Below are 12,953 nucleotides of genomic sequence, written 5' to 3' on the forward strand. Positions count from 1 at the left end.
TCCTTACCTTTCTGACCTCCTTCACATTAATGCACCTTCACGTACTCCTGGGTCTTCTTCTTCCATCCATCTGGCCGTCCCACCTGCCCTCTTGACCACAATGAGACCTGGAGCTTTCCATCACTCTGCTCTCTTGGTGGGCTCCAGCATAAATGAAGAAGTTAGGGTCACAGGATTTGACCAAGTGTTAGCTTAAATATGACTACATAAATGAATAAATGTAAAACTCAACATATATATGTGTGTGTGCATCTAAAAAAACTACAATATCATGAAAACATTTTTTTTCTGATTCAAGAGAAGAAACTTCCATATTTTATATCATTACAAAGTTAAATATTTTAGAACTTTTTTTCGTTTTAATCTATACAGCTCACAAAAATACACTATCTCAAAATATTAGAATATAACAAAAAATTCATCCAACAAGGCTTTAAAATACAGAAATGTTGACCCTCTGGAAAATTATGTTAATTTATGCACTTAGTTGGAGCTCCTTTTGCAGAAATTGCTGCATCTATGTTACATGGCATGGAGCCAATCAGTCTGTGGCACTGCTGGGGTGTTATGAAGCCCAAGCTGCTCTTAAAATAGCCTTCAGCTCATCTGTATTGTTGAATCTGGTATCTCTTATCTTCTTGACATTTCCCCAGAGATTCTCTGTGTGGTTCAGGTCAAGCCAGTTGGCGGGCCACTCAAACACAGTAATACCATGGTCAGCAAACCAGTTTCTGGTAGTTTTGGCTTCACTGTGGACAAGTGGCTTGCTGGAAGAGGAAATCAGTATATCCATAAAGTTTCTCAGCAGATGGACGCATGATATGCTTTAAAACTGACAGTGTTGACTTTGGATTTGATAAAGCACAGTGGACCAACAGCAGCAGATGACGTGATACGTCAAACCATCACTGACTGTAAAAACTGAAAATACTGGACTTCTGTGCCTCTCAGATCTTCCGCCACACTTTGGGACCTTGATTTCCAAATTAAATGAAAAATTCACTTTCATCAGAAAACAGGACTTTGGACCACTGAGCAACGGTCTGGTTCTTTTTCTCCTTAGCCAAGGTGAGATGTTTATGACATCTGTGGTTCAGGAGTGGCTTGACACTAAGAACACGACACTTATAGTCCATTTCCTGGACCCATCTGTGTATGGTGGCTGTTAATCCACTGACTCCAACCTCAGTCGGCTCCTTGTGAAGCTCCCCTAAGGTCTTGATTCTGCTTTGTTTGACAATCCTCTGAAAGCTAAGCTCATCCCTGTTGTTCCTACTGCACTTTTAGGCCCCTGTCCACACGGAGACGAAAACGGTATATTGCTGTTTCATTTTGAAAAAGTTTTCCGTAAAGATGGGATTGTTTCAGGAAATATCCGTGTAAGCACGGAACCACTGAAAATGTTGTAGTACATATGCCAAGCCTGTACGTGGCGCTGTAACACTTCCACGGAAATGCACCAAAGGAGAGAAGAAGATCACAGAAAACTGACACAAACTTTCTTCTAGTTGCCCTTCTGGTTGTTCTCCGCGTTGGATTCAAGAACAAATGGTGTGTGCGTTTTGCAGTGGTGGTAAAGGAGCATCAGATTTTGCTGTGAAAGCCATAACAAGCTCAGTAGCTTCTGCATCATGAACACAACCCTGTATTCCGCCATTATTGTTTTTGGCCGGACCCGCACAGACGTCTTAAGAGAGCTACGCTATGTGTGACGTAATCGTTTCAAGAAAGATGCAGTTGGCCATCCACACGGAGTTGAAACGGTAGTTGTTTATGTATTTGTGCACTCTGGGACCCGTTTTCAAAAAGTATTGTTTACAGTCACCCAAAATGCCGTTTCTGTGTGGATGAAACGCCGATATGACAAAAAACTATGCGTATGCTGCTGAATTCGTCTCCATGTGGACGGGGCCTTATACTCAAGTCAACTCTCCATGAACATGCTTTGATACAGCCTCTGAGAACAGCCAACCCTTTCAGCAGTGACCTGTGGCTTACTCTCCTCATTACGGGTGTCAGTTATAGACTTCGAGGGAAATGTCTAGTCAGTCTTCCCTATGATTGTGGTTGTGTGTACTGAACTGGAGTGAGAGAGTAAACGCTCAGGAAACCTTTGCATATGAGACTTTTCCACGATTTTCATGAGCTGCAAGCTGTTATCATCAACATTAATATGAAAAAGGCTTGAAATATCTCTAGATTATTATTTAATTTTATTTTTTATTCCCCTGTTTTTATTCCCCTGTCTGTAGATGCTGCCTTTTAAAACATAGTCTATCTCTATGTATCAGTCACTCTCCTTAGGTGGCATCGGTAAACATGTATATCTCAAAGTCTTCTTTCTGCCCTCTTTTAAATTGCATTATTATAAATATACATCAGTTAGAAAATCTCTCTGTACCGGTACTGTTAAAAAAGAAAAACATATGCAAGATAGGCATTATGACTTTTTGTGCTTTCTCTCTTGTAGGGCATCAACTTCTGCCCAGGTGAAGAGATCCCAGGTGTGACAACTCATGAGCAAAAAGAGCACACAATGCAGCCAATCATGTTTCATCTGGGACGGGACCCCGGGGAAAAATACCCTATCAAGTAAGCTGTCTGAAAATGCAACTTAAGACTAATTTTCAGTCTGGAAATGAGGAGAGGCTGGAAAATGAAAGCAAGAGGAGAGTATGGTCGACCAGAAACAGGTGAAGAGTTGTTTGAAAATGAACTGCAGAGGATTGAGGATTGGAAAGCAGTTTGCCTGTTGCTAGCACCGCCTGTGTATGAGATCAATGGTGATTCAGTGGCATGAAAAAGAAGGCGACGGATTGATCCGCTCAGCCAGAGCGCGCCTGATTACACCCTCCTCTTTGTGATTGCAAACAGCTCCTTAAAGATCGCTATCTGGTCCTGAATCCTCCAGTGCACTGCTGCAGGTTAAAATTGCCAGATAAATTGTTCAGGTCTAAATTGAGAGCGTGTGCTGTTTAATGGAGTTTTGCACGAGTCTGCCTGAGCTCAGGGGAGAGTTAAGAATCGCCGCAAGGAGAGGCACCAGAGGACACAGACTGCAGAGCCTGAACTAAAACTATTACTAAAAAAGGATGCAGACGTAGATGAGCATCCTCCTTTGCTGTTTGCAGTTGATGTAGGATATTTATGTGATAATTTGTGCCGGATGACGCCATGACTAATACATTAAGATAATCTCTAAATTGCTTTGATGAGGGAAAGTGTTTTTTGCATGAGCTCTGGCTCCGCTCCCTGCCTGGATTGACCTTTCTTCTCTGCCTTCAGCAGCTCTTGTCTTGTCTCCTCTTTGCCTTTTCCAACTCCTTTTCACAAGTGAGATTGAATGATAAAACATTAATGTTGTTTTTCAATTGCTCACCTTTTAGCTTGGCTAGTCACTCGCAAGAATTATAAAAGGAAAAATCAATCAATGCACTGCCATTTGCTAAGTGGTTTTGTTTTGTGACATGCACACTAGAGGTGGGACTATATTGATTCAGGAATATATTGTTGTCTTGAATAGTATATTTTTTAATAGATTTCCTTGGCCTTGTTTCTTAGCAGTTTGACTTACTGCATCACTACCTTATGACTCCTTATGACAGTGCTTATGACATAAATGAGGGTAATGTGAATAATAGTTAATTGGACAAAGATGCTGATGACAAGATAAAAGAAGAAGGACAGTTATGGCGTCTCATTTCAGAGGGTGCATCCTTCAGAGAGCGCAGCCTAAAGACCCAGCCTTTGTATCCTGTATAGACTGCTCAGGCTAATCTGAAATGAAACCGTCTGGCCATGGAGGACTCCTTGTATGCATCATCAACCATCCTGACCTTACTCTTCAGTTTCTTAACGCTGCCTCTGTTGCCCTGCAACCTCAACAGCTGAACCAGAACTAGCTAATGTAAAATACCCTGAAAACCTCTTAGTCCTCATCAATGAGCTTCAAGGAAACACTGAATTCAAACATCTCTTAATTTCTGTTTAGGTGTCTGACTATTTTTGATTTCTATTTATTTAACTTTATACCATGATTTTTCTGGATTTAATGTTTTTATCAACTAATGCTTAGTCTACGAGGTATCTGGCTGCAGACCTCTATGGTGGGGTGTGTTGGGCTCATCTGCTGCAGACCTCTACAATGGGGTGACCTTGCCCAAGGGGCAAGGAGTGACATACATTACCCAAACGAAGACCAGAATGACGTATATTTTTTTCATTCGCTGTAAGATGTTATGGTAAGTGGCTTTTTTTCACAGCAGAATTTTATGATTAAACATAGAACATTTACTGAGGGGGATAAATTTAAATGAATCACACCACAAAGTAAGGAAAACCCAAAAAGACTTATGGTTAGGCACCCAAGGGTTAGGGGGAGGGGGAGCAGGATAAAATTAAAAATAACACCACAAACTTAGGAAAACCCCAGCAAGGGTTAGTGCATCACTTCCTGCCCCAAGTTTGAGGTCATCCCATTGTAGAGGTTTGCAAAAGATGAGCCCAAACGCCCCACCATAGAGGTCGGCAGCCACATGCCTCTCAAAAATTCATCTCATATGAACAATGGGGCCATTGAGTTTGACAGTTGATAATAAAGCAGTAATAAAAATAATAACATTACTAGATTAAATTGTTATGCCTTTTAAGGGATCCAAGACTGCTTTGCACCAAAACACACAACTAAGCAAAGACTTCCTCTCCTTTAACACCCAGTTCTTCTTCCATCCTCTCTAATCTGCTCTGTGTCTCCCTCTTTCTCTCCAACTTTCTCTCAAATTATTTCCTTGTTCTTTTTTTCCATCTCTACTTTTTCATGTGCATCTCAGCTGACTCTTCACCACTCAGCTGCTGTCCCTCTGCATCCACCGGGACCGTTCTCCTCCATCCTTGCAAAGAGTGCGTGTCTTTGTGTGCGTGTACACGCACACATGTGTATGCGTGCATTTTGTCCGTGTCCTCCTCGCTCCCCCAGCTGGACTGGCTGCCTGGCCGTCATTAATCTCTGTCTGCACCTAAAGAGCCACTTAAGATGATGTAGGGCCTGTCTACACACATACCTTCACTACTGTCGCAGCCTGTGATACAGCAAAGAGCACACATACACAAACACTCAGGGAAAACAGCAAAGATTATAATTATGCAATGAAAGGGAAAGTTTTGAGGAAAAATGATGTATGGAGACTGTGATTTTAGGCAGATTCAATTGGAGTTGGAGGATGATACAGCCTGATTTTGTGGCTCCCGTTGTGATTTTAGATCCCTACTGGGTTTGTTCAAAGCCTTTCTCTGCCCTCCACTTTGCCCTCCATCTGTGTGACCTCAGGCCCTGAGGATAACACATCCTACCTTCTCACCACCCACCTCCGCTCCCGTCCCCAGAGCCCCCCGGTCATCCAGAGTGTAGTCCCAGCCCTCACACTGCAGGCAGCACCGCACAGTGTGGCCTCATCTGCTGCCTGCCACCAGCCTCTTGTTTCTCCAATCAATAGTCCTTACTGAAGTGCTCAATTTCCACCCGGGTGGAGAAGGATGGTGGAGGGGAGGTACAGGCAGGACAGATGTATTTGATTGTCTCCTCAATTCCCCCACCTTCTGCTACTGTGTGATTGTTTGTGTGTGTGTATGCGTGTGCACTCCGGCAATAGTGTTATGAATCAGTAATCAGAGTGGTGACACACCTGAGCAATGCCCCCGTCCCCCTTGGGTGCCATACATTATAAATCAAAAGACTGGATTTGCATACAGCCTGCTTATTATTCCAGAATTTGCCTGTACACCAGTAGGCTAAGGGTTATAATCATGATAATGAGCTGTGCTGACTGTGGGCTTTTTATTATTTGTTTGCAGAGGGAGCATAAACAAATGGTATTATTAGTTTTTGATTTAGAGGTTTGCACTGTAAGATTCTCAATGCATAGACAAAAACAATGGAAAACTTTATGCAAGCGTCTTCGCACATACATGCTTTGCTTGCAGAGGAGAAACTTAAAGCAGTCCGATAAATCTTCCTTACATTAAGTTGCTTCATCACTTATCATAAAATGTATCTCAACAATAAGCAGTGAGCAGAGATAGCAGCAGAATGAAATATCCCCCTCGCTGATTGGGATCAGGCGAAAGCACGATTTGTGATTTCAGATAGCTGAAGCAATTTAATCTGAATGTCTGATTTTAACCGAGGGGAGTAATCGGGTTTTCCTCCATCAGCTCGGGTCAGAACGCGTGGATAGTTAGCTGATGACGAATGCGGCACACCAGGAGAGAGACTAATTGCAGCCTCCGCACTCACTACTCGTCGAGTAATTGTAGGGCAAAGTAAAGACTGAGAGTATCGGGGAAAGGAGCAGGTGCTGGCTGATGGAGGAAGCCTTGCTGCCCTGTGGGAGATCTTAGCGGGAGGGTGGGTGTGAGCTGGACAGGGCCTGGGGTTATTACTCTAATTGACACTTCACCTCACACACATGCACATGGTCCCCGGGGGCCAATCAGAGCGCTGCGTTTGCAGTGAAGAGAGGATGGAAGGCTGGCACAGGTGCTGCCTGCGAGTGTATCAGGGGTGTAATTGCACTGCTGATATTTGTCTGTCCGTGTGTCACGCCAGCAGACACCCACTCCCCCAACACACATACATGCGTGCACACACAGCCCATTAACCCTACAGGTCCTATTGAGAGCAGCGTTCCTTTGAAAGCCTTCAGGGCCCCTGTGTTTTACACACTGAATATAATAATGCACAGAGGTGCTCAGCTCGCTGGTGTCCAACAGCAGTAATTGAGAGACAGGGGATGGGAGAGGGGTTACATGGTTCACCCTGCTGAGTGTGCTTTTCCAAGGGGTGCCACGGTGGACAGCACATATGTGTGTGGGGTGTTTTTGTTGTTGACAGCATGTCCCAGCACTGATATAATGAGTAAAGCTTGGATCGGTTACATGTGTGCTATGCATTCACTCCCTCCCAAAAAATAGCATGGTTAAAGTTATTAAGTTATTGGTTGACTGTGTTTGTATGTGTGACTTTCAACTCATAGAAGAACTACTGAGACATTTGGAGAAAACAGATTCAGAACAAGAGTACCAAAAACACAGCCAATGGAAACTGTAACACACTAAAAAGTAGATTATTATTTGGACAGTCAGCTTTGTCTGTCGAAGGCTGTCACCTCTGGGATTCATTACAACTGAAATAAAATTAATCACAGATTTAAAACCCTTCACAAAAAAGTAAAGTGATGGCTCCAAGTAAACCAGAGCTTTACTTATTTTTAGATTTTTGTGTTTTAATCCAATTATTTGTCCTAGTTTTTGAGAATTTTGTAGTGATTATGTATATATAGTATCTTACTCTAAAGTAGTGGTTCTAAATGTGGGGGTCTGGACCCCCTTTGGAGTTGCAAGACACGGAGAGGGGATGCCAGATGCCTTCCATAAAACAATATCTTTTAATAATTTTTAAATTGTATATTCTAACCATTTTTATAAATTTATACACATATATGAAGAAAATGTCAAATAAAAACATAGTCATGCACATGGCTGTTCTTGAATTTGCCCAGTTGTGTTAAACTATGCTCCAACCACTTTCAGGTACAGTGGGGGTCCCCAGTCTCTGGCACCTTATTTGGGGGGTCATGGCTTGGGGTCTGGGATCTCTTTCAGGGGGTGCCATAGATTTCAGGGAGGGCTCAAGGCTCTATCGGCTTTGAGGCTATCAAAATAAGATATACTCATATTAACTAAAATCACGACAAAACACTTATTAATAGTTAAATTTTGATGTTAATTTTTGACATCTATGTATCACCTTTGTAAGTGTGGGTCCTGTGGGGCCTCAGCTTCTCTACGATAGTCAAGGCTTATTTATGCTCTACAAGCATTAAAATAGATCTGTGCATTATAAACTTTACAACCATCATAGCCCTCATACTTAAGCGCCCTGTTATGCTGAAGTTGTTGAAAACCAAATCGAGAGGTCGCTGTCCCTCTTGGACCTACACATCTACTTTGATGCTGCTCCGTCTGTCCCATTGACTGGAGAAAAACAGCCCATCCTCTGCCCAGCTGTGCTCTTGTAGTTGTCTGTCTTCGTGCCCAGGTGAGCTAACATCATTGATATGTTTGTAGTTTACAACAACTCGCTCAAAATTATTCAGCGATATTTCCTCGGAAAATTTGATAAAGTCCCCCCATTCTTCTTTGTTTGTTTTTTCTACTCTGGGTTTCACTGTTGCCTACATTGCTTAATGTATTACGTTTGGTCCATATCTGTAGGCTTTGAGAGAACGGACAAAAAAGAGTGGCAGGATGAATGAAGAGTGGGACAGAAAGGCTTGCTTGTATACGTTTCAAACATAGAGCATAAATGAGCCTTAATGGGGGCTGAAAGGAAGAACAGGTCAGGAACCACTGCTCTAAAGCACCAGGCTGTTTTATGTTGCTGAATGTGGAACATTTTATAGCCTGTGTTTGTTAAACTGCATCATCCCTGTTACATAAAAATAAATTCAAACAGAAAAGCAAACTGCAAGTGCTTGTACTGCTGTAAGTGCAAAGTATCAATACAAAGGAAAACAAGTGAAAAACAAGAGTGAAAGTGTTTTTTTATTTTCAAGTTAGCGCTTTTTTCAAGGGCTGTCAAACTATTTCAAATTTTAATTGCAATTAACCTCAGTATTTCTGTAGTTAATTGTGATTAATGATACCTTTTTATTACACTAAAATTACACTGTTTCCTTTAAAACAGATTTTTTTTTTTCATTTTAGATTTTGTACTTTCTTAAACTGAGGGTTACTGACCTCTTTTTTGGATAAAGACATGCTTTTATTTAGAAGAAAATAAGGCACTTGGACTTTCAATCAGTACTTTTTTAAAATACGTTAAAATTTAAAAAAAAAAAAAAAGAAATGTTAGAGATTTTTAATTTTTTTTTTAAATGTTTTCTAAACAACCCAGTTTCTAAAAATTTGAATTTTCTGACAGTTTTGGGAGGTATCAGGATTTACAGGGCTAAACACAGAAAAAGGAAATCGTTATGACTAAAAAGAAATAAGAGAACATTAAAAAAGTAAATGTTTGAAATCGCAAGTTGCAGATGCCTCTTGACTTGTCCACTGAACTGTCTGGAAGTTTTCTAAAATAAAATGCGACATTAGGGAGCAGTGATGGACTCATTTCACATCATGGAGAAGCTTCTGCTGGCTTAACCAAAGTGTGCTGAAAAGGAAATGTGATTAATTTCAATTAACAAAAATTAATGCAGTGATTAAGGGTCTTAATTAACCACAATGAATGCATAAATGCTGATAGCCCTTGTTATTTTCTAACATGCTCTTACAACACAGTTTATTTGTTAATTTGACAACTTTAGATTAAAAGTAAACTGAATGGTGATTATTTTAAGAGTAGGGTCATGAGTTGTGTTTTTAAGGGAAAATGTCAAACCTCTGTTGTTTACTAAGTTTCCAAATTGGTGCCTGTTTTTGTTTGTCTTATTTCAAACTATTGATCTTTTAGCTTGTGGACAAACCGAAGGCATCCTCTGTGACTTTCAGAAGCTATGCTTTTATGTTTTTACACTCTTTAATGACATCTGTAAGTGCTAGGACAAAAAAGTGGCATAAATCACTGATCATTATTGCTCTTCTGTCTCTGCAGTGTTTTGTCTGAGGAGTACCAAGATGCGCTGAGCAGGATCACTCCGGTTGTGGAGCAGCATAAGACAAAATTGATTCCTGGATATCCCCAGCTCAATATGTGTGATGTGGCTGTAATGGTAAGTTTTAAATGAACATACCTTAATGTTGAAAATGCTGAAAACAAACCGCACTGAGAAGCTTTGGTGTGTAAGGTGGCTTACTTTATTCTCACTATATCTAGTGGCAGTGGACCAAAGCCAGCTGGTCCTGTGTGTTTCAAAGGCAGACATGTTTGCACCTTCTCTCTCCATCACACCTGATCATGTGATTCATTAATGCATAAGTGAAAATGATAACATCTGTAGGAAAATGAGAATCATTGTACATCTCTTTAATAGTATCTTTTCTTGTTTCCGACTGTTTTATTGAACTGATTCATTTTAACAGAATAATGTTTTATTTTCATAACTTGTCTTAGAATAAGGATCTTGTTATGACTAGAATCTGGACCTTTTTCTCTTATTTGCCTATGGAAAAAAAACCCTAATCTGGTGTTAGTTGGAGCAGCCAAATGAAGCTGTGGCTTTGTCACCTCAAGCAGCACATGTCAGGAGCTGCACTTCTAGTCTATGATAATTATTTGTAGTGCAGCACTGACCCCTTGTGGTGTACAAAATAAACACAGTTCCAAATAAGGTATGAATGAATTCCTGTGCTGTACGGTGAAGTCAGGTCTGTCTGGTCCATTTGTCATCACTAACAATTAATAATAGATACTAATAGTAACAGTAATACTTAAAGTTATGGAAAATTATAATTAAATCTGGCCAGGGTGGTATTGAACCTATGCTGTTATGTCACCTCTAGTAGATGAACTGTGTGTTGTGATTTATTTTTGTAAGATATGGTATGAAAACATGGAAAAGCGCATTTTTAGTTTTAATGACATCTCACTGTTATTTGAAAAACATGTCAACATAAGTTATTTTCACATTTCAGTCAGGACCATCTTGTCAAGGAACACATGATTTGTGGTTTAAGTATATCTCTTTATTAGCTGTTATTAATTTTACATGTATTTCTGTTATTTATATTTGGTGATGTGGGCATTCTGGGATCCCCCTGCCCTTCAACAAGCCTGGATAGAAAACATAAAGGAGGAGCTGGGGTGGAGGAGGGTTGCAAAAAGCAGCTTGCAGAGGGAGCAGCAAAGGCAGCATGAATGCGATTAGCCAATAGTGTGCTTAGAAGCTAATCAGCTGGCTGTCAGCTGATGAGGGCTCGGTGAGATCAGCTGATCTCAATCACATGGCAACTCTTGACTCCATGGCCTGCCTGAACTCACGCTGTATGTTCAGTTTTCCTCTCTTTGAGATGTGAAGATAATGTAACAGGATTAAAGACAGCCAAATACAACCTTCCACTAAAATTCAGGTATAAAAATCACAGAAGAGAAAATTTTGCCACCTTTTGGCTAAAACCCCTCATAGCCCAGGACAAGCCTTCAAAAATCATCTTGTGCTCTTTCCCCTTATAGACTAGCAACTTGACTCGTATAAGGCAGCAGTAAATCTCTCTCAGAGTACATATTATGTTTAATTCCTTTATACTCTTGTGCTCACTGTGCTGGCTGCTCTCTGTTTCAGAACTGGGCCCCTGCAGGCTGCGAGAAGTTGGGAAAGTGTCTCAGAGTGCCAAAGTCTGAGCCCAGGAAGTGTGACTGGCCACACTGAGAGCAGAAGTGCTGCACCAATCCCCAAGATGAGGAAGCAAAACCCGAAGATGTGCCTTTTATCAGAACTTCAAACAAGCTCATGATTAACAGAGGTTTTTAACTGTTTAGTGGTCTATGCACAAAGTGGTAAGGGAGGGGTCAGGGGTCAATTCAAGGGAATTATCTTGGTTTTACAGCATTTTGTTAAAGTTTAAAGTCATTTTTAAAACTTTTTATTTAATGAATCAACACAATTATTACATGTCTTGAGAAATGCTATATCAACAGAGGGGTTTTAGTCATGACAATTTTATACACAAAGGGAAATGTATTTATGATCATGTCTCAAGTATTAAAGTTTACAATGGTGGATTTTTGGGTCAGTTCTTTTCGTTGACTATATAAACATCACTATACAATACATGCTTTTACATGGAATTTTATTTATCTTACTAAACTAAAGCAGACACTGTGAGCACCGCTCTGAAAATACCTGAAAGGCAGCCTTAATCCATTGTTACACCGCTTTCCACATTAATGAGCTAATGACATTTTTCTCTTATTTTCCGAAATATTAATGCAAATGACAGTCAGAGTATTTTTCAAGTCATCAGCCGTTAGAGCATAATTCAAATGTTTTGAGCAAACTTCATAATGATAACTATTATTTTTTTTTAAATAAAAACCCCAAAATGCACTTTTCCACATTATTAAGCACGGCAGAGTTTTAAAAGATTTTTTTGGTTGTAAAGAACTGAAAATGGTAATTTGTCAAATTTTCAGCATAAGGAGGTCATATTTACTGAAATCAAAGCTATTTCAATTAAAAACATCTTAACAGGCCAAGTTACATGTTAACATAAAGACCACTTCTTTGATATCACCTCCACTATTCATGCATCCATTGAACTAGTGGGTTTTTGGAGAGTTTCTGCATGAATTTCAATAGGGTTGAGGTCAGGAGAGGATGGGGGCCACACAATGAGTTTCTCTCCTTTTATGCCCACAGCAGCCAATGAAACAGAGGTATTCCTTGCAGCATGAGATGGTGCATTGTTGTGCATGAAGATAATTTTGCTACAGAAGGCACGATTCTCTTTTTGTACCATGGAAGAAAGTAGTCAGTCAAAACTCTGTATACTTTTCTGAGGTCATTTTCACACCTTCAGGGACCCTAAAGGGGCCTACCACCTCTTTCCTCATGAATCCAGCCCAAAACATGACTCCGCTCCCTCCTTGCTGACATCACAGCCTTATTGGTACATTGTGGCCATCCACCAACCATCCACTACTCCTCTATCTGTACCATCCAGGGTTGTACAGCACTCATCAGTCAACAAGACTGTTTGAAAATGAGTCTTCATGTATTTCTGGGCCCACTGCAACCATTTCTGCTTGTGAGCACTGGATAGGGCGGCCGAATAGTAGGTTTATACATGACTGCAAGCCTCTGGAGGATCCTACTCCTTGAGGTTGGTGGGACTCCAGAGGCACCAGTAGCTTCAAATACCTGTTCGTTGCTTTGTAATGGCATTTTAGCATCTGCTCTCTTAATCTGATGAATTAGTCTGGCAGAAACCTTCCTCCTTATGCCTTTATCTGC

General features: G+C 40.7%; 1 protein-coding gene across 2 annotated transcripts in view; it reads left to right on the forward strand.

The window, feature by feature from the left end:
* Positions 1-11,809, forward strand: part of galns (galactosamine (N-acetyl)-6-sulfatase) — a 36,606-nt gene extending 24,797 nt beyond the window's left edge. Inside the window, exons 12-14 of one of the 2 annotated variants that reach the window (XM_041784025.1) lie at positions 2,471-2,592; positions 9,656-9,773; positions 11,283-11,809. In XM_041784025.1, coding sequence (XP_041639959.1) covers positions 2,471-2,592; positions 9,656-9,773; positions 11,283-11,369 — 327 coding nt within the window. In that variant the 3' untranslated portion in view covers positions 11,370-11,809. The other variant, XM_041784026.1, reaches the window with a different exon arrangement.
* Positions 11,810-12,953: the final 1,144 nt, after the last annotated feature.

Source organism: Cheilinus undulatus, linkage group 1, assembly GCF_018320785.1.
Source record: "Cheilinus undulatus linkage group 1, ASM1832078v1, whole genome shotgun sequence".
NCBI classification, from domain to species: Eukaryota; Metazoa; Chordata; class Actinopteri; order Labriformes; family Labridae; genus Cheilinus; species Cheilinus undulatus.